At 38.2% G+C, this 22,088-nt stretch overlaps 1 protein-coding gene across 2 annotated transcripts in view; it reads left to right on the top strand.

Moving 5' to 3' along the window:
- The first annotated feature begins 3,008 nt into the window (after positions 1–3,008).
- The window catches only part of LOC139149586 (polypeptide N-acetylgalactosaminyltransferase 2-like), a 50,141-nt gene continuing 31,061 nt past the window's right edge, over positions 3,009–22,088 (top strand). For both annotated transcript variants that reach the window (XM_070721413.1, XM_070721414.1), the window contains exons 1-2: positions 3,009–3,254; positions 9,283–9,449. In XM_070721413.1, the coding sequence (XP_070577514.1) occupies positions 3,117–3,254; positions 9,283–9,449 (305 nt within the window). In that variant the 5' untranslated portion in view covers positions 3,009–3,116. The remainder of the gene's footprint in view (positions 3,255–9,282; positions 9,450–22,088) is intronic.

Here is a 22,088-nt window from a genome sequence, read left to right as displayed (position 1 = left end):
GTTCTCTCTCATTAATATGCATAAATAAACATTTGTTCGCATTTTCCGCATAAATGACGAAAATAAAACCTGGGAGTGTTAGAATGGCTATTTAGCGTCACACTTATTCGTATGAATTGATGACTGAGACTACAAGCTGCAACAATAGCCGCGCATACAACGACAAAATTTGTCCGAATTTCAGCATATTTGTTCGAAAGTCGCGCGCGTGCAGCTATATTTAGTAACAAACCCGAAATCGCGATCAACGCTATTTTGGCAAAAATCTGAAAAAAATTGGCTTAATTATAATATTCTATAAAGGGGACAAAAATTGACCTTTGGTTTATCAGACCATAGCGCCCGTCTAATACCGGCCTCGGGGGAAAAGCGACGTGTTTCTGGTAACGCCCGACCCCTCTGGGTGGTAAAGACTGGGCAATATAGCTGTTCGGTATGCTTTGTACACATCTGTTAAAGGTAATAAAAAGAACTTGCAACTTTCAGTAGCTCACTTCAAATTATTTTTTTCACAATTTTCAAATCATGATGCTTCAAGTCTCGAATATTCGTGCCCTATACTAACCAAAATTCTGGTCACTTCGAGGATTCACTCCAATGTCGTATGGACCCATACGACCAATGTAAACACTATATCCAAGGTACGATGGTGATTGATGAAAGTTAAAACATGTCTGTCATAATATACATAGTATAATTTAAATGTTGCAGCTATGATGATGAGATGCATCAAGATACCGTGCACGAAATACATTGTTTGTAAACAAGAAACTCGCACAAACTCGAACGACCGTTTCCATTGAACCACAGGAGGGATTGTGCTTTTACAGAAGTAGGAGTACAGACCACTGCCCGATATTCGATATATTTGGTTTTAATGGTATGCTGCATAATTGGTTCTCTAATTATTTGTCACATCGAAGACAGAGAGCGGTAGTTGAAGGTGAATGCTCAGATTGGTTGCCTGTTCCTTCAGGAGTTCCACAGGGATCCATTTTGGGTCCTTTTTTATTTTTATTACATGTCAATGATATGCCCGTCTGTGTATCTCCTAAGACTACCTTAGCTCTCTTTGCTGATGACTCCAAGTGTTTTCGTGTGATAAAAAATTCACAAGATTGTGAAGCTTTACAGAGAGATATTCATTCTCTCTATAGCTGGAGTGTCAAATGGGGTATGACTTTTAATACAGGAAAGTGCAATGTCCTCCACTTTACACGATGTAAAATTTTTCTGAATTTTGATTATATCATGAATGGTAATGACTTAGCATCAGTTAAAAAATACTGTGATTTAGGTGTTGATCTCACTTTCGACTGAATTGGAATACTCACATTGATCGTATTTGCATGAAATCTCATAGATTGCTTGGCATGATCAAGCGTACTTGTGGCTACAAATGTGACTCTAAAACACTTAAAGCTCTTTACTGTTCACTAATGCGTAGTCATCTGGAGTACGGAAGTGTCGTTTGGGCAGCCCAGTCTAAGCGCAACTTAGTAAAAATTGAAAAAATCCAAAGAGCAGCAACAAGGTATATTCTTAATTATCCCACTGACATTGATTATAAACAAAGATTAGTTGCTGTAAACCTTTTACCGTTGTCATTTCGCAGGGAGATTCTGATCTGATTTTCTTTTATAAATGCACTACTGGGAAATACTCTTTAAATGTTCATAAGTATGTCAAAACTCACTCATCTAAAATTAATACACGTTCTAGTGCTGATACAAATGCACTGGATAGAAACCATTGTAAAACTGTCACTTTCCAACACCTTCTCTTTAATAGAATTGTCATTCTCTGGAACAATTTACCGGCGACAATTAGAACCACTGCTTCACTTTGTACATTTAGAGTAACATTGACAAAATGGTATTGGGATAAATTTTATAACTGTTTTGATCCAGACAACACTTGTACGTGGATTTCTCGTTGTCTGTGTAGCAGGTGTAGACCTATGTAGATTTTATTTGATTTGTTTAGACTTTCTTCATTTTTATCTCCTGTATGTTATTGTTGTTTGCTTTTTTTCATTTGTACATATTTCATTTCATTAGGGTGACTGGCTTTGTATAGGTGGTTCGCACCTGTTTCAGTCATCCTATCATATGTCGGTACACGTATCGTGTCCGCTGTGGATGAATATTATAAATAAAATAAAAATAAAATAAAGATATTCAACAGGTGGTTGCAATGTAAACTTCAGTGTAATGGATCTTCTGGTCATTTTGATGAGTTTTTGTCGATCTTAACATATATTTCATATTTTAACGGCTGAATGCGCAGACCTGGAATTTGCATTGGTGTGCTCAAATTTGTCCAAGATCCCAATATTAAGTAGTCAACACTGCACAGTTATGAATTTAATTTAAGTTTTAGCGCCACCTACGGTACAATCAATCTGGCGGTGGTTAGTTTTGATGTGTCTGTGGTCACCAATCTCATTGGTCGCTATACAGTGTGAGGCAGAGCATCTATTGTAAATTCTTTGTTTTTATTTTCACCTACAGTGTTTAATTACCTGTGGAAGATTGAATTTCAGTCATAAACAAACAAACAAACAAACCAAAAAAAAAAATGTTGTGGTTTTCTGAATCCACGAAAATGTGATTAGAATTCTCCGAACCAAAAAAGACCTTTTAAAGTTGTTAACGACATTGTCACACCTATTATTTTTTTGCCAAAAATTGAGTGACTGGAAATTAAACAAACAACAATTTGTTGTACAAAAAAATCTCATAGCACTGCACTGAGCAATAGCTAAATTCAGTTTCCAGGGGGCTCTCATGTTAAACCAATATATAACTAAAGTTGCCTCTGCAAATGCCGCCATTCTTCAGCGAAAGGAGATGAACTGTCTCAGTATCAGCAAACGTCTACTTTTATATCGTGAATGCTGTGGATGCCACACAAATAATCGCTCGATCGATGGAGCTTGTTGGAGGAGCCAGCCGAAGGGCTTTTTAGAGGACGCCCCCTAGAGTTCGAGTCGGAGCGTGTCCACTATCAGTCACCATTTCATTGTCACCCTTTGTCGGGGCAACAGGGAGCTCTCTGAGTCACAGGCAATTACAACTTCAGGCAGCGCTTCATGAATCGTATTGTTCGATCCGATGCTTCTTTTCCGTCAATGTCTGGCCTTACGTCGGAAGCGGAAGGTGCTTTTCGGCTTCCTGGCGTTATGGATGGTCGGAATGGTGCTATACACTGCCGTGATCAACCGGGCAAACTCAACGTTTGAGTTACAGCAGGTGGGTGAGAAAAAAAAACTTGGCGCACAACCTTTCCTGCGGGCCTAACCAAGGCTGGACTAACGTACATTGTGTTCTTTGAGCCGACGACTTCGATCATACCCCAGCGCGTATGTAGCGTTTGTACAATGAGCTTAGAACACTTGATCACTGGAGTCGATGAAGCGAAATGCGCGTTTATTTCAACGCACTGACAAATCAACGGCAAGTTGTCAGGATATTTCTTTCGCACGCTGAGTGACATGAATGAGCTAAACCTGGAGACGGGAAGACAGCACACATACATGCCTATATGATCTGTTAAGGTTTGTACAATATAAAACACGCCAAGGCCAAGGCAAGGGTTTCATTGCGCGGCTGCACATTACTGGCCGACACGGTTCCGGCTTCGTACCTGTCGGTGATTCCCACTGATCATGTATCATAGAGTCCACATACTCTCTCCGTCCCCCAGGTCCCTTCCCTGATGGACTGATTATTTATTCTCTCGCTGGTAAACTGTCACATATACACTTAGCCGTAGCCAATGTTCACAATGATCTTACGGGAAGATGATCGAAAGCAGCTAACACTCTCCCGCTCTGCACACATTTGGTGTAGGTGGGTTCGCAAATACGACGTCAACGGTCAATGATAGGGTTTTCTTTTGGTGGTCAGTTAAGAAAACAAGAAATGAAAACGGAAGACAATAGCACGTAATGAGCTCAAGGGCATTATTTATATAGCGAAACATGAATCTCGTAATTTACCCAAAAGACGGCGCGGAAACGCAAATACTATAAACACGAGTAAACTAGGCCTCTCATTGACCCAGGAAATCTCGTGCTTATCAAAATTCGCGGCCATACACTGATAAGAAAAATCCAGCTGGGAAAGGAAGATCAAGGCAAAGCGCGTCTCAAGGCAAATAGTTTCATTTTCAAGTAGGACGTGGAAACATGTTCGAAAGCTACAAATATCCAGGGGCAGTGTGTGATGTTAAATATGTTACATGTGACGTGTGTTTGATCACTGAGATCTTTTTTACCTCCATGGTTCATGCAGTGAAATTGCGATGTCATATTTTCAATTCCATTTCAATCGACACTTATTCGCTCTCAGCAGTGCTCAAGTTTCATAGGGGCCCAACGATGCATTTCCCCCGAGCTGAAATATTTTTAAGTGCTGTCTAATCCTGTTTAAAAATAGTTTCGAGGTACATACCAGGAAGATTTTCAAGGTATACCCGTTAGCAAAGTTCACCACGGCACTTGACTAACTGTGTAAACTTAATGCAGAGCATGCAACTGATAACTCAAACTTTTTTAATCTTAAAGCGGTTAAACTTACGTGGTCCGATGAAAGTGTCTTTAAACATTGTCAATTTCACAGTGTATGCCTGTCCAGCACTGTGAGGTCCTCAACAAGAGAAAGAGAAATTATTAACTTGAAGTTGTGTATGAAAAATTGTTTTGTGCAGTGATCACTTTTGAAGTAGTCTTGACATGTTCCCGGGACATGTCGATGAATATAATATTTACACAAAATGTGTTGTTGGTGATTCTGAAAACCCTGTGTTTGCCATAGACCGCAATGAGTGCGATAATATGATAATAGTACAAAAGTTGGGTATAGGCCCCAGATAACAGTTATCTAACAATGCTTTATCCTGTTTACGCTAATGATTATGTGAATATTTTAAGACTGTCTTTATTCAAACAATGTCTGGGAGGTTGGTAGGCTGCATTATTGTCCCAGTGCTCGGATTTGTCCCCTCAATGAAAATTGACAAATTGTTCATTTTAAAGGGCATTGAACTGTAAAAAAATTGCTTTTTGGTGTGTCTCTAGTTTCAAAGGAAACACATTCCAAGTGCTGGTTCTAGTCTATCAATTAAGTGATACAAGCAGAAGTCCTAGTGTTTTATTGATCAGTTACAGACATTTTTTATGGCTTGATAGTATTTAAACTGTGAAATTATCAGTATGCTGCTGATAGAACCAACACTTAACAAATAACTCCCAGTTAGCTCAGTTAACAAGCGTGGCCATTATGTGTTACCCACTTGAGATCATTTACATTGTCATGGTGTGCCTGCAGTAGATACATTCTCACAGATATTTCCACATGCCAAGACAGCCGTAAATAACCCTTCTCTCTCTCCTAACCATCAAAATAAATCACTCTTTGCATATTTGTGTTATGTAACTGCCAATCAAAGATCGCCAGAGTGTAGTTGGTGACCGGTTCCCTCAAGGAAGATTTCATTTGTTCCTCGATCATTGCAGAACATGGGTTTCACCAATGAATTGATATGAGCAAAGAAAATCAACAGAAGAAGGAGTTGAGGTCTTCCTCCTTCATTTCTTAACAATGTCTCACATCATGCAAGACAATATTATGGTGGTTTATGAAAGGACTTGAGAATTGTGGAAGGAGGTAGCTTGTTTACTGAGCTGACCAGACTGCTTTTATTGCTCTGGTGTGATCGTTACCTTGATAGAATCTATTGTCCCAGTGGTCAGTTAGTGTCAAAGTAAACGTTGACCTCCCTGTGATGATTGAAGACTTGTGGAGGTCCCAGGACTGCTCAGACCAGCAATTTCAGGGAAGGTGATGTGGTCTGCATTGTACTTCAGACCTTGTGAGGGTTGTTAGTCCCACGGACACCGTCCGGGGGGGGGGGGGACTTATAGGTTGGTCATGTCCGTGTGTGCGTGCGTGCGTGCGTCCGTCCGTGCGTCGTCCGTTCACGCAGATATCTCAGAATGCCTGGAGCGATTTCATTCAAACTTGGTACAAGGATTACTTCATATGTCATACAGATGCACGTGGATTTGTTTTGTGATATGATCCAATATGGCTGCCAGGCGGCCATTTTATTACGATTTTTTCATGTACAGAGCCATAACTCAGGCATGTTTCAACTGATTTTATTCAAAGTTGGTACAAGGACATTGACCAATGTCATAGATATGCACGTCAATTTTTTCTGTGATACAATCCAATATGGCCGCCGTGCGGCCATTTTGTTACGATTTTTTCATGTACAGAGCCATTACTCAGGCATGTTTCAACAGATTTTATTCAAAGTTGGTACAAGGACATTGACCAATGTCATAGCTATACATATCAATTTGTTTTGTGATACGATCCAATATGGCCGCTGTGCGGCCATTTTGTTACGATTTTTTCATGTACAGAGCCATAACTCAGGCATAACTCAACCGATTTTATTCAAACTTGGTAAAAGGACATTGACCTGTGTCATGCACATGCACATTGATTTGTTTTGTGATACGCCTATATGGCTGCCGTGTGGCCATTTTTACATTTTTTCATGTCCAGAACCATAACTCCATGTATCAAGCGAATTTATTCAAAGTTGGTACAAGGAGATTGACCAATGTCATACATATGTACATTAATTTGTTTGTGATACGATCCAATATGGCTGCCAGGCGGCCATTTGTTATGATTTTTTCATGTACAAGCCATAGCTCAGGCATATCTCAACCAATTTTAATCAAATTTGCTACAAGGACATTGACCTATGTCATACATATGCACATTTATTTGTTTTGTGATACGATCCAATCCGGCCACCGTGTGTGCCATTTTATTACGATTTTTTCATGTCCTGAACTACAACTCAGACATGTATCAAGTGAATTTATTCAAAAGTATTTTTATCACAGACCTAATGAAGAGGACTTTATCCTCTCTGAGGACCTGTAATCAAAGTACCCATTAACAAGTGGGGACTGTGTCATCAACGATGACTTGTTAATATTGTGTGTTATAAGGGCATAGAGCTTGTTTTCAAACACAGGAAAAGAGTTGAAAAAATTATTTCTTAACCACAAAGAAGAGAAAGTAAAAAAGCAATCGTTGGGTCTGAATGATCATTCAATATGTCTTGATCTTTTATAATTCATAATGAAACATCACTCAATCACTTTGAAAAATGTATCTCGATATTTGCTGGCATTGCCCTGTTTCTGTTGTTAAATTAATGAAAGCAAATGGAGATAATTATTCAAATGCTCCTTTCCTTTAAAAAACTCTCCTGAAGCATTAATGTCCTGCATTGGTTTACTATAAGTTTTCATGTGTTAATTGTTATGTGAATATTATTATTGCGATAATGAAATGTGTCCAGTTTCTTGTGTGCATTTAATAGCTGCTCTGTATTTCCTAAGTTTCCTAACTGCTTGAGTATAGTGTTAAACCATCATATCTTCCCCCCCACCCACCCACACACTCAGCTGTTGTCTTTGCCATTTTGTGGTCAAGAAGTCTCTGGTCATCAAATCAGGTGACACCTTAAAGTGAATTATATGTCAGTTGTGAGAAGTCTTTTATCCCTGGAAATAGACCAACATGGTGTTTCTAGCCCTTGGTGTGGTCTTGTTGTTGATCAGGTGATTGTATAGGACATCCCTGCAGTGTGCCAGTGCCCAAATCAGTGAAAAGACATCTGTATTGTTGCTGAAATACGGGCGCTTTGTCCACAAGCTGTGGTTGGTCTCTGGTTTTCACATACAGCATGGAGGCAGGAAGTGTCATTCATATATAGCTATTGATGGCACCTCCAAGGCTAAGGTGTTACTGGTACATGTGTTTAGGAATTAATAGCATATTGACTATAATAGATGATCAGGAGTCAAACCATAGACCCTATGGTCAAACCCTCGTCCCCTCCCTTGGGAGGAGCACCCCAGCCAACCCCCCAGCTGACATCTAGAAATTGAGGCAGAGTGTACTTGCTATAGGACAATCTGCCAAAGCATCTAAGATATCACACAGAATTAATTTATATGTCCATGGATATTGTAGCTCTGAGATTTAAAACTTTTCTCTCTGCTTGTTAAAAAACCAATCGGAACACTAATTAGACCTTTTGTTTTCAAAGTATAAAATGTCACATCCTTGTTAATGCAATACACATAGTGAACAATTAAGCTAATCACTTTTCGCACTTAAAATGATGCAAATTTCATCTTGTAAGACCATGGAGGGATTGTGCCAGATACGATACTAATTGACAGGTGTTTTCACAAGATGTCTGCTCGTTGTGTTTACAAGAGTTTCCTGTGTTGGTTTGGTGTGCTGTGTGCTGCCCTGTGTACATTTCTGATACAGGGTACTTGCAGCTGGTTGGAGAAAAATTAAGCAGATTAATGAAGTTAACAAACATGGAGGGGGAGAGAGTTAGAGAGGTTACATTATTTACAGTCAGTTCAGAAAATGTACTGCATCTTCACAGCGAGGAAATAAATCGTACAAAATCAAGAGAGTAAACCAAGCATCTTTAGATAGTGTGTGCAGCCTATTTATTCAAAATGTTGGAGAATTCACATATCTTTGAAAATTTATACATGATTCACAGATCGACATAATTGCGGAAAATAAAACTTACTACATTGATTTAAAATTGATATAACAACAGTATGTCAATAGAAAAACAGAGCTGCCCCAGGTACATTTGTATGCCCATATGTCCTCTGAGTCTTAGGTGAAGACTGTGTTATTTTGATCATTTTTCGTAATGTCAGTCTTTGCAAACAGTTGTTTCTTCCACCATATTATACATTTTATGTTGCTATTACAACCTGTGTGTGTCTGTTGTAAGCATGAGTATTGAACTGTCACAGGGTTGAGATTGTCATTGGGTATAGATTGTCATACGGTGTAGATTGTCATTGGGTATAGATTGTCGTAGGGTACAGATAGTAACAGTGTTGAAAAAAGGCTGCAGACAACATTTTAATGTTGGAAATATCTTCATTTTTAGCTCATATTTGGTATGTATGTAAATACCAAAAAGAGCTTATATGGTGAGTTGGTGGCGTCTGTATGTTTGATACTTTAAAGTGACACAGGAATCCCATTATAGATATTTTTATCCTCTTATATCAAAGTGAATCTAATTTTAGTCGTTGTAAGAGAGAGAAAATTGCCATTATGCTAGTGTTAATTATTCATATTCTGTCAACTCCGAACTCGTTACATAATTGATCTGTTTACATCTGCCTCCTGTTGACAGTTTGTAGAAGAGAAGTTAGAAATACCCGCTGCATTTGATGCCGTCGCATACATCGATAAGACCAGAGAGGATGGAATCAAGGAGCCCTACAAGCGGAATCAGTTCAATCAGCAGAAAAGCGATGAAGTCCAGCCGGACAGGGACATTCCGGACACCAGGTTATCAAAGTGAGTACATGTACATGTATTGCTCTTGCCAGTGAGAACATTGCACTTGTGGCTTAAAAGGATATTCTTGACCTATGGAATGTCAATGCTCCCATTCCAATGTTGCTGTGGATTCTGTTGAAATTTGTGTCAAGGTAGGGTATTTTCATTGTCCATTGAACCCCGATTATTGTCCATTGAACCCCGTGTGAATATTTGTAGCTGCTTGTGAATGGATGCATGAGCTTTCCGTGTCTTTCTTCAAGAAACAGCTTTAACAGTCTTATCTGTGGTGACCATTGAACATGCAGCTGAGACCGAAACTATGGTATTCTAAGAGTATTAAAGGTGCAGTAATGGCTGATTAGTCAGGTAGTAACATGACAAAAAGGCTTATTTCCAGAATAGTTGCTGTAAAACATCGTTAAATTCTTTTCCTTACTTTGTGAAAGTATCGGTTGAGCAATTACACAGGAGAGGGACACACTCTGATTACGCAGCTGTATAACACCTCATCAAAGGATGCCCAAAATGAGCATTGTCGGCAGATCACGGTTCATTTTCCACGCTGATAAGACCGCAAAGATCCTTGTTTTGCAGGGGGAGGTATGTATAGGTGTGTTGTGTGTCTTTAGAATTTGGTAGAATAATAGAAAATAGTGAATAGTGCCTGCAGGAATAAGTTGCAACATAACATAACCAGGTGAGGATTGTAAAACTGGGATCTCGTTCAAAGGAAACTCTGCTCCCCCCAACTGAGTAGCGTCTTGTTTTTTTCATGGGACTTTTTCGTCTCCAGAGTACAAAAGAAAATCCCTGTCGTCATAATAGGCTGGATTTATGCCACAGTCACATTATTGTTCACCAGTACGTCTGATCAGGATTTGGTTTTTATTCCCACGACGAGGACTTCTTGGCTTGTTTTGTTATGAATTCCCAGAGATGAGGGGAATAAATCCGAAAAGAGGGATTTAGGCTTGGTGGCCATCGTCTTTGCAGTGAAAACTTTTTCGTCAGGGGACCACTTGCTGCTATTTTAACATCTGTAACTCTGAAATGACGGACAATTGCCGAGTGGAGTGACACTAATGTCATTTAAACGTGCCACAATGGAGTGGGTCTTGTCAGCCGAGAGAACCTTGGTACTGGTCATGGCTGTCCAATTAGATTTGCAAGTCCTATAGTTTCTTTTCAGGGTCTGTACTTGAGTCTGGCTAGTGTACACACAAAGGAAGACCTTGTTTCTGTACTGCTCTATGTAGATTTGTGTGAAGTGGTTTAGGGGATTCCCACAGTCTTCCCCAAAATCTCTTCTGCAAATTTACCTTTGAGTTCAAGTTGGTACTCTAAATTTCCTGATCTCAATTGTCATTATGCAGTTAAGTCCAGCCAATGATTTGCCCTTTGTGACTTTATACAGATCTGATTGGTTTCTTTTGAATGGAAAACCTAAGCACAACAATCAACCTGGAGATTCCATTGTCGTTTTTTTTCATCCCTCGTACTGGTATAAACTTAAATTTCTGATGGCAAGCTCTTGTTGCTTAAAGTTTGAAAAGTTCTGATGTCAAGCTCTTGTTGCTTAAAGTTTGAAAAAAAAATCAGGGCCCATGGCCAGATGACCAGATGAGAGCTGCCAGCAAATCTCATCCATTTTGGTTGTCCTAGGATCAGTATTAAAGTAAAGTTGGTAGTGTACAAAATCAAACGCTGATTTTATTGTCTTGCAGAAGTGTCCTACACCCGTATGAGGGGAGAACCATTTGATTTCTGGGGAGGGCTAGAGAAAAATAATTGTGGGCAGGTGAAGAAGAAAAAAAAATATGATCCACTGATGTCTTAATGTCAAGTACTGATGGAAAATAGAAAAAAAAATTGCTGCCACAGTGGCAGGGAAAAAAGTATTTGCTGCCGTACCCATTTCCTCCAGCCCCCTCCCAAAATCAAATGGTTCTCCCCTTCCTATGAACTAGTCCATGTGGCTACAAGTATAGCAAATTCAGTTCCCAGCTAATATAGGAATCTGGAGAACTGGATTTGTCGAGCCCTGCAGATATTTTTGTTTCCACCAACATTAGCAGCACAATATCAATGAATAATCACCAAGTGGAATGGGTGTGAACTTCAAAGTTAAGCTGGTCAACTCTTTTGCACCTGTTTGACTGTGCGTGCTGAAGCCCTACCTCATCGCTAACTCTCAGTTTTCAGTAAACTGCTCCAAATATATTGTGTCACACAAGTGACTTGATCAGGTGTTCATGCACTGAGATATTAAATCTACATTATGTGAATGAATACACAGTGGTGTCACGTTGTATGAAATTCTGATATGCAAATCACAAAGCTCTTGAGGCTCTGCTAGATGCAGACGAACAAAATTGAGTTGTATGATAGAGTTGCAAATTTTCCACATGACATGAATGCATATATTGGTATGTCAATATGATGGCAAGCAATGACTAAATTGTAGATCAAGCTGCCAGTTTAACATTACTTAAAGAAGGATGTTAGGTCCAGTAAAGTTTAACATGTACTTTCTCCACTAAGGCCAGAAATCTTCCTTGATTTTAGGAACTGTGGTCCTAGCTTTGTTCCAGTGCTACAAATGAAATCTTGGAAGTACTCCTAAAAGCTTACATATGGACATTTTTATTTAGTTTTTTTATCGTCCTAATATAGATTATATTTAATTCTAGGAATGACTGGTCATACCGGTAGTTTATCAGTTGAAAAAAATTTGATGACAAAAACAAATTTAGTACCGGGGGTATTTCTGACTTGAGTACAGCAGCGCCAATGTGAAATTCACCGAAGTGATTTGTGAAACCGGAGCCTGAAGTTCAGTTTTCTTTACTCTGTTTTCTCAGCATTCACAGTTGTTGAATAATGGTCTTGTAACACTTCATGCCTCCTTCTCAAGAACAAACTGGCTTTTGTTCAAATATGTACAAAAGGCAACAGTTTTCCGATTGTGGAAAGTAATCGCTAACAATGATGCAGTCTGGGGGACTTTGCATTTTAAGTAAATGAGCAACTGAAAAATGTTTAGGTACAGACAAATATGCAGTTATATCTTCTGAATCAAGGCATATCTTTGGTGTTGTTATGCAGGAACTACTGAGTACTCTATATATACTGCAAAGTTTTAACTTGTTTGCATTGTACAGATTGTGTCTCTAGTGTATTGGTTTGTACCAGCTATGGAAAACGATAAAGTTTTCTCTGTGGTACAACTAACTTTCTCACAATATATTTCGTAGCTCCCACATGTATATGTGTATATGTGTACAGCTCCTTAAAAACTTCAAAAATCTCCAAAGTTGTTTATGACATTGTCAGATAGCATTAAAATTTTGTTTGTAGGTTTTATGTATGACTTCCCTTCATGATTCTTATTCAATGAGGTTAATTTTCTGTTTTGTTCTCTAAAACATTTTTGAAACCACTTATATTACTCTCAAATTTGGTATGTCAAAGTTAAGTTTTGGGCAAAGTCATTGAAGCTAGTTATTTTCCAAATATGATAATTTTTGGGTCTTCAGAAATGTGAAATGCACCGCTAAAGTTTAGGAAAGCAAGCTGCTTATCAACGGCAGTATTCTCTCTGTTGAATGCTATTTTTATCAGTTATAAAATATGAACTTTTGATATCTAATATCTTATTTCAATTGTGGTATCCCAGTAGTGATTTCAAATATTTCTGACAAGAGGTTGAAATCAAGACACTTCAAATGTAGCAACAAGTAGAAGAGATTACATACTTGTTTATGGTGACTTTTGACACAGAAATATGCCACGACCAGACATGTTCAGTAGTCAGTGTCTGTGCATTACCCATGACCAGTTCAAAAACTCTGTACCCTATTCCTGGCACAGTACTTGACACAGTTACCCATAATGCCATACTAATTGTGTCACTTCAAGTCAGGCAAATCGTATGTCTGCTGTCAAAGAGAGTAGTTCTATCAGTTTTAACAACATATTTTTGGACACCTATTTGTTGTCACTGAACAATTTTTAAAGAATTTAAAAAATATAATCGCTTGCAAGAGAATAACATGTTATTTAAATTTTCAAGTGGTAATTTTACTGCATAAGCCAAATAGAATAGTTTGTGTAAAAATCAGGAAACTGGTTACACCTGTCCCTCCGATAGGAAGTCCATTATTCTTTTTCAGTAGAATGTGATAAAGGAAAGTAATAGTCAGCAGTTTGTAGTACTTTCATGCTTTGAAATTGTCCAGTGTTGGAACTTTACTCAAATTTATCCCATCTTTCATGAAAACACTGCACTGGCATAGTCATAAAGTAAGAAATTTTAATTTGCAAAATTACAAAGCAGTCAACAGAGAAAAAAGCGTGTACTTGCAATAAAAGGGAAAAAAGTACTTATCTAAGAACACTGTATTAGCACTGAAAAATTTGGGAGAGGGCCCCTTCGGCCAATCAGTGAACTACATTTAAATTCTGATTATCGACAAACTTCATATCGGTACTTGATTGGTCATCAGATTCTACAAGATAACACTGAATGATTATTTTGATTCTAAAATGCAAGCTCGATTGTTAGGTTGAATAAATTTATTCAAACATCTGTTGATACAACTGCAGGAGACTGTGGGTAATTTGTAGAACACAATACTGCACCCTGTGGTGACATTGTTTGGCTTCCCTAAAACAAGATAAGGAGTGCATGCATATCACTAGCAACACTGCTGATTTGTAATGACATCACTGTTCCACCATTACATCCAAAATGAATATCTTTCTTAAAATTTTGATGAAGTTTTTGGTAATTAATTCTTAAAGGAGTGGTCAACTTCGTACTTGTTACTAGTGATGTTCTGATTATAACTATCAAATGTCAAAAGTACCTGACTTCAAGCTGAATAAAGACAGCTGCACAAAGACAAATTTGTTTGGAGTTGTGGTCAGATGTAAAAGTGTGTTGCTATGTTTATTAAGAAATCAACAGTTGCGATCAGTACGATGAAATGTCTAATCAGTTTCAGTGATGGAAAGAGGCAGACAAATGGGGACAAATATCGTGATTTGGTACAATGAGTGCTTCCATATGCAAATTCAAAAATTTCACCTCAATGTCATCCACCAACAATAGATTCTGAAGCAAAGTTAGCCATGAACAGCTTCAGATGTATCACAGAGGAGTGTAGTTGCTCATGGGATAAAACTAAACGTAAACATGCCAGGTACTGGATGGCAACCATTCCATATTAACAAATCATTTACAATATTACATACCTGTTCAATGGAACCTGTTGATAAATTAAAATTGCATGAATTTTATTGAATATTGTTTCACTCAATGAGAGTAATGAGTGGTCCTTATTCTTTAATACTCAATTTTGATTGAGTGGATAACCTGTAAAACTTAAGTCAACTTTACTTAAGCTGAAGGTAAACATGCCATTATGTTGGCGCTAACTGGTCCCATAAATTGTCACATTGCAGCAATGACAAGTACAAATAAGTCAGTTAATCTTGTTTGGCGTAATGTAATATCGTACAATTTTAAACTATGGTTCATTGAAAAGTGTGTCAAAAAAACTTGTGCCATTTCCTATAATAATGTACGATGAAAAATTCTTTGAGGTCTTTTACCATATTATTAGTAAAAGTGGGTTTTGTGTGTACTTCAGACTGGTAATAGGAAAGTGGCAACGAAATATGTCAAGCAAGTTTATTTTAATAACAAAATTTTCTGATCATTTTTAAATAATGTCAAAATTTTCACAGAATCCAGATGGTGGAGTGTTTACGTGTACTTGTGATGATATTTGTATAGGATTTTACACAGGAAAAAGACAAGTGGCAACTTTGCCAAAATACATGATGAAGGTGTTACCAGTCTCATTCAGCAAGAATAAAGGACAGGAAATTGCATGTATAGCCAATCAGGCATGTTTACAAAACCAGTGCCCAAAAGAATTCCATCTATTGTCCAAATTTGCAACAGTAGTGCTTTGTCATGTGTGTTGTTTTTCTAAGTCACTATGTTTATAAGTGTGAAGTTGAAGTGCAGTGAGAAAAGTTACAAATTTACATATTTGATCTTTGAAGTTTTTATCAATTTTCATAGGAACATTTTCTTCAACTTTAAAGATATTTAAATATCAACATATTGAAATATATTATTAATAATAATGTTTTAATAATAATGTAATGCTGTTTTTGTTAAGGAGGAAGAGCCCTGATATAAATCTCAATTTCATGTCAGAAAATCATGCCAGTTGTAACATCAAAGATTTATACTCTGTAGAATAAGTGTGGATCAGTCACGCCTACATATTCTAAGATCTGAACTTACTGTAAAGTATCTGCAAAGCAAGGTGCATGCCATGTAAAAAATGCATTTCCAGCTGTTACATGCATACCTTCTCTGTGTGCTATACGTCAGGCATATCAATGTGCTTTGAAATAAACGTTACAAAAATAGCCCAGAAATTACAGAAATGAACAGTGAGCCAAACACTCATCATCTGATATGTATGGTTGTGAAATATGCGGGCGCCTAAGTCCCAGCGTGCAGGTATCCTGGCATTTTTGAAAACTTTTGCCCTTTCGTTGCTAAATATAAATATGGGTTATATTCCTTTGAAAGAGAGATGGTAGTCTGAATTGCAAAGCGAAAGGTGCTCTGATCTGTCTTTTATTCCATTGTGGTAAAGGGCTCGGGTTCTTTTAGGTCTTTTATTAGTCCCCACGGACACCGTCCGGGGGGACTTATAGGTTGGTCATGTCCGTGTGTCCGTCGTGCGTCCGTGCGTCCGTGCGTCTGTCCGTTCACGCAGATATCTCTGAGATGCCTGGAGCGATTTCATTCAAACTTGGTACAAGGATTACTTCATATGTCATACAGATGCACGTCAATTTGTTTGGTGATACGATCCAATATGGCCGCCAGGCGGCCATTTTATTACGATTTTTTCATGTACAGAGCCATAACTCAGGCATGTTCTAACCGATTTTATTCAAAGTTGGTACAAGGACATCGACCAATGTCATAGATATGCACGTCAATTTGTTTTGTGATACAATCCAATATGGCCGCCAGGCGGCCATTTTATTACGATTTTTTCATGTACAGAGCCATAACTCAGGCATGTTCCACCGATTTTATTCAAAGTTGGTACAAGGACATCGACCAATGTCATAGCTGTGCACGTCAATTTGTTTTGTGATACGATCAATATGGCTGCCAGGCGGCCATTTTTATTACGATTTTTTCATGTACAGAGCCATTACTCAGGCACGTTTCGACCGATTTTATTCAGAGTTGGTTCAAGGACATTGACCAATGTCATAGATATGCACGTCAATTTGTTTGTGATACAATCCAATATGGCCGCCAGGCGGCCATTTTATTACGATTTTTTCATGTAAAGAGCCATTACTCAGGCACGTTTCAACCGATTTTATTCAAAGTTGGTACAAGCTTATTGACAAATGTCATAGCTGTGCACGGCAATTTGTTTTGTGATACGATCCAAAATGGCTGCTGTGCGGCCATTTTATTACGATTTTTTCATGTACAGAGCCATAACTCAGGCATATCTCAACCGATTTTATTCAAAGTTGGTACAAGGACATTGACCTATGTCATAGCTATGCACCTCAATCTATTTTGTGATGCGATCCAATATGGCCACTGTGCGACCATTTTGTTACGATTTTTTCATGTCCTGAACCATAACTCAGACATGTATCAAGCGAATTCATTCAAAAGTATTTGTATCACAGACCTAATGAAGAGGACTCTATCCTCTCTGAGGACCTGTAATCAAAATACCCATTAACAAGTGGGGACTGTGTCATCAACGATGACTTATATTTCATACAGACCTGTGTTCAACATCCTTTCCCTCCCCTAGGAAAAATAAATAAATAAGCAAATAAGTTAGTAAATAAATAAATAAAACAAAACCTTTATCTCCAACTTATTATTGTCAATAGAACAAAAGATTCTTTCTGGGCAAGAAGCTCTGACTTGCAAACTTTCTCATAGGTGTTTTTTAGTAAAGGTAATGTCGACCGCTGTACACCATTGTACACTTGGGTACAGATAGGGATGGGGTGAAGGTGTCTTTAATCATATTAATATAATTGAATAGCACTACCCTTGGCATTACCCGCAGTTTTATCCGTAACAGGGTTGTTCTTTTAGCCTAATTTTTCGTAGCTACGGGTTAAACCTGTCATACTGAACCTAAGTTCCCAGACCATGAGTTGATAGTTCATTAAGTATCTGAAAGGGAACTACTTTAAGTGATGGCATCAACATCAGCCCCTTGAAATAATAATGTGTGCTGGATACGGTAAGCACGGCAAGGAATTTGTCTGTGTGATATACCGCCACTGAATAGCTTTATTCTTTGTTTGAACTTGGAAAGGAGAGATTTCGTTTGCCCCAGTTGGCAAGTCCAAATTAGCTCCTCATGTAGTAGGTGCTTGAAAGTTCTGAGAAAAAAAGAAACCCTTTAGCTCAGCTGAACGCTCAGAATCAGTCTTGTGTGAATCCCAGCCCATTCTGCATTGGATAAAGGATGTTTTGAAGGGACGACCATGAATAGGGCCACACATATAGGGCTTCATGTCAGACTTATTTGCTGCATTGCAAAACAACACTCAGTGAATTCAAATGTGGAGGGCCTGCTCTCAGACACTGCACCTCCCATCAGCCAATTTGGAGGATTTGCACCTGTAAATGTAAATACTCTCACGTTCAGATGGTACTCTAGTGCGCCAAAATCTTTTGATTTGATGTCTCGAGGTGTGCTGTGTTTGCCGCGACCAAACACCATTGTGTATGCATCAAATCCCCATAGACTCAGATGGTGTCTGCGCTATGTCTCCGGCAGCTCGGCTCAATTGTTTTACTGTCTATTCTGTTTTAATCCTGCCTTACATCGCAATTTGGTTAAGCCCCCTTGTATTCTTCAAGTTTTGAGACTGGGTGGTTTTATGGAGGTGGTAGGGAACAGGAAGCTTTTTTATGTGAAGTGAGGATGCATCCTTTTATAGTACACATTCTGCAAACCTTTCCGTTACTGCTTCATCTTTGCCGTCTGCTTTCTCATCAAATGTAACTGACATAGTACTGTGCAAAATCCCATTATTTAGCTCACTATGTTGAAACTATACTTATTGGATAGACTCTTTACATCTATTTAAACACAAAAATTTTGATCTTTTGATCAAAGGAATTTTGGTTGAATATTGTCATGGGATAACAACCAGATGGTTGTGTATCAATAGAAGCCATACAGAGGGTTTTACATTGGCTTTGCTTAAAACCGAGGAAATTGATACGGTTTAGAAATGGTTTCAGGTTTTCAGTCGCCTAGAAGTCAATCGCTTATTGACTTCAATCATGGCGCTTTAGTGGTTTACCAAGCACCAAACCAAATGTGGCTGAAATAACAAAATTGCAATCAGCAGGTTGTGATTTTCATATGCTGTTTACTTTTTCCTAAACAACGTATTCAAGCCTGTTTACTCCATGAAATGAGCGCTGTTTAAATTTCTTACTTTTCAAGAAATAATATTTTGGCTGGGTTCACCATAACAGTTGAGGAAAGTTTCATCCAGTGAGGGGTTTTGGTTCGTTTTTGAAGAAATACAGAAGTTTTCCAATCAAGGAGTGCATATTCTACTTAATTTCCTGCTTTTGTGGTTCCTGTTGATATATTTAAGGTAGAATGCGCCTTTGGACAGATACATTTCACAATTTTTTTCTGATCTGCCTCTGTGGTGGCTCATTTTAAAACTCTCGGTGTAAAAAATTATTTCAATGTCTTAGTTTTTCGAAAATTGAAAATTTTATTTTTGTCCATAGAGTTAATGCAAGCCATTTTGAATTTCAAATATTGGTAGTAAAATCTTGGGTAATTTGTGTCTCTATCACCAAAATTTGCTTGGTGACCCCTGATTTTTATTTTTGATTTTGAAAGAGTATGGTTGAAAGATTCCTTGAGGAAAGTTTGAGCAAAAGTTTAAGTCTTTCACTTTCGAGGTGTATACTACCTTAATCAGCTGACAGTTTTCTGATGTTTGTGTTACATTGATACTGATGTCAGCTTCATAGCAGTTTTAATTTCTTGCAAAAGAAAGGCCGCTACTCAAAATTTAGCTTGGCCCAGAATGTGCCCTGGGACATCGACAGCTCTTTTAAAATTTTTACAAATGTTTTGCTGCTTTTGTGGACCCATTATGAAGCTGTTGGAGTAAATTAAGTTTCTAAAGCCTTTGCTACTGAGAAATTAAAAAGATAATATATTCTTAGGAGTTGACACAAGGGTGTATCACCCATTTGAATTTCAAATATGGTAAATTTAGGATACTTGTAATTTCTTTTCTCTAATACGAAACCTTGTACAGAGAACCCCGTTATTATTATCGATGGTGAAAGAGATTGTTAAAAGTTTCAATAGAGAAAGTTTGAGGAAATTATTGAAGCATTCTACTCTGAGGCGGGTACTATGTAAAAGCACAGTCCCTTTATCCATGATCTGGATAGAGGGACTGTGCTAAAAGATAAGGAGATGTGGTGTACATCATTTAACTTGACAGGTACCAGTTAGGCCAGGGCACTTAAAAGTCAAAAGTCAGAGTGCGTGGGAAAACTCCAAATAAACTTGACTGGGCAGTTTCGTTTTGTTTATATTGATTCTTATTGCAGGATTTAAGGACAAGCATATGTTGCAGTGCATTTGCAAAACAGCTTCTAGACACAAGCCAGAAAGTTTTTCAAGTCGGCAGGTTGTGAATGGAGCCATTGAATTTAATTAGTGAAGTGTTAATAGCATCATAGCAATTCGTCTGGGCTGCCAGACGTTTTACTTCCCAAGTGTGAAAGTTCAACAGATGGCTTAATCCCAATAAGGACAACACAATTATGTTAATTAATCAGCAACTAATGGATACTCTATGTTACTGGAATACCTGAATATATTGTATATTGCTTTTATGTCATACAGTCGTTTTATTTCCCTTTTCATATTATGATAATTGTTTTTTTATATCATTCATACAGCATCTTTCTGAATGGAATAATATTTATTGCTCAAAAAAAGGACTTTAGAACGTTGCCCACTCAAATTCTACAAAATCATTTTGATGTTGAAAGTCTGCTGGGAAAAAAAAAGACTGGAAGATCCATTGCTCAAGGACTCTTTCTTCAATAAGAGGAAAGAGGGTAACAGATCTTATGGTCCAGGCAAAAACACTCTACAGAAATTTCAGATTTTTGACACTACATGTTGCTATCAATATTCTGCCTCAAATGTTATGGATAGATCACCATTCTCTTTAGACTCTAAAATTCAGTTCAATCCCTCATTTTCGCAACCTACCCATTGTTTTGGAATATTCCCCCAGGACAGACAGTAGGTGAATCAGCCCTCGGCCAAACATACCTTTAAAGTTTTCCCTACTGCTGGAAGCTATGCGGTTCACTCCACCATTGTGCATATGAGCTTTCAGCGGTACAACTTGTTTGTTGTGGTCCCCAACAAGTGACAGTTTAAGAGATTTTTCTCCAAATCCCAGGACAATAGGCAAATTTCGCAGCCTGTGTGGCTTTTTACTCCAGAGGGCAACGATCTTGGAGAAGACAGCAGGTTTATTCCCCAGGGTCCGGACAGTGTATTGTCCTTTCTTACCTATAAATAACTTGTTTATGTCGGGGCAAATTTGACTCACATAGTACATCGCCTCCTCCACCATCACACCTCTTGGTTCTTCCTGGTGATGTAAGGTTTATGGTGATGCTAATACTTCACAGAGTGATTCACTGAGAGCTGTTAAAACCTCCCTGCTGCCATAAATCAACCTCTGTGTATACTACTCCGTCATGTGTGTCCACGGCGTTTCAATAACTTGAAATATTGCGGTATTTTTCATCCCATATTTCCTGTCTGTGACAGCTGGCATTATAGAAAATTTATCGTATGAGAGGGCTCTTTCATCTTCAAGCCAGAAATTTATCATTGGAATGGTTCAGTTTGCCTTGAGGCATCAAGATAATCAATTTTCTGTAGCATTCGTTGTATTTACTCTCACTGGGTAAAGCATTGGGGTATCAGTCAGTGTCAAAATTTACAGCAAGGAAAACACAATTGAAAAACATAAGTAGACTCACAAATGACGCTGTTCTTCAGCATTATCACCAAGATTCAAAAAAGTGCAAGATAAATTTGTTCAACAGCTGAGCCTATTTTCATGCAACTTTTTGTGAGAGGCTTTGCAAGATCTTGCACGGCGGTGGTGTTCAGAACTTAAGCTTGCAACGCAAAGTGAACTGCATCATCGGCAGTGTTTAGAACTGCACAGAGCACAACAGAAAAGCTTGTAATACCATACTTTCATAAAAAACGTAAATGGTTGCAAGCAACTTGTATATTGAATATCAAAGTCGCACAGGATCTTGTATAGAAAATGGTCCATTGAGTTCCCCCACCTAGCAGCCTAAACAAAAACAACAGACGGAGGTAATTCTTTGAAAAGAAAAGCAAATATAAGTTCATGTTCAGATGTTTCTGATCACTTGAGATCCATTTTATGCTTTTAATGGCAATAATAAGACATTTAGCACTTTAAAAGTCCATTAGCCATGACTTTGTTGTTTGTTGTCTGAAGTTG

This window comes from Ptychodera flava, chromosome 14 (assembly GCF_041260155.1).
Source record: "Ptychodera flava strain L36383 chromosome 14, AS_Pfla_20210202, whole genome shotgun sequence".
Lineage (NCBI taxonomy): Eukaryota > Metazoa > Hemichordata > Enteropneusta > Ptychoderidae > Ptychodera > Ptychodera flava.
This window is presented reverse-complemented; position numbering and strand designations above follow the sequence as displayed.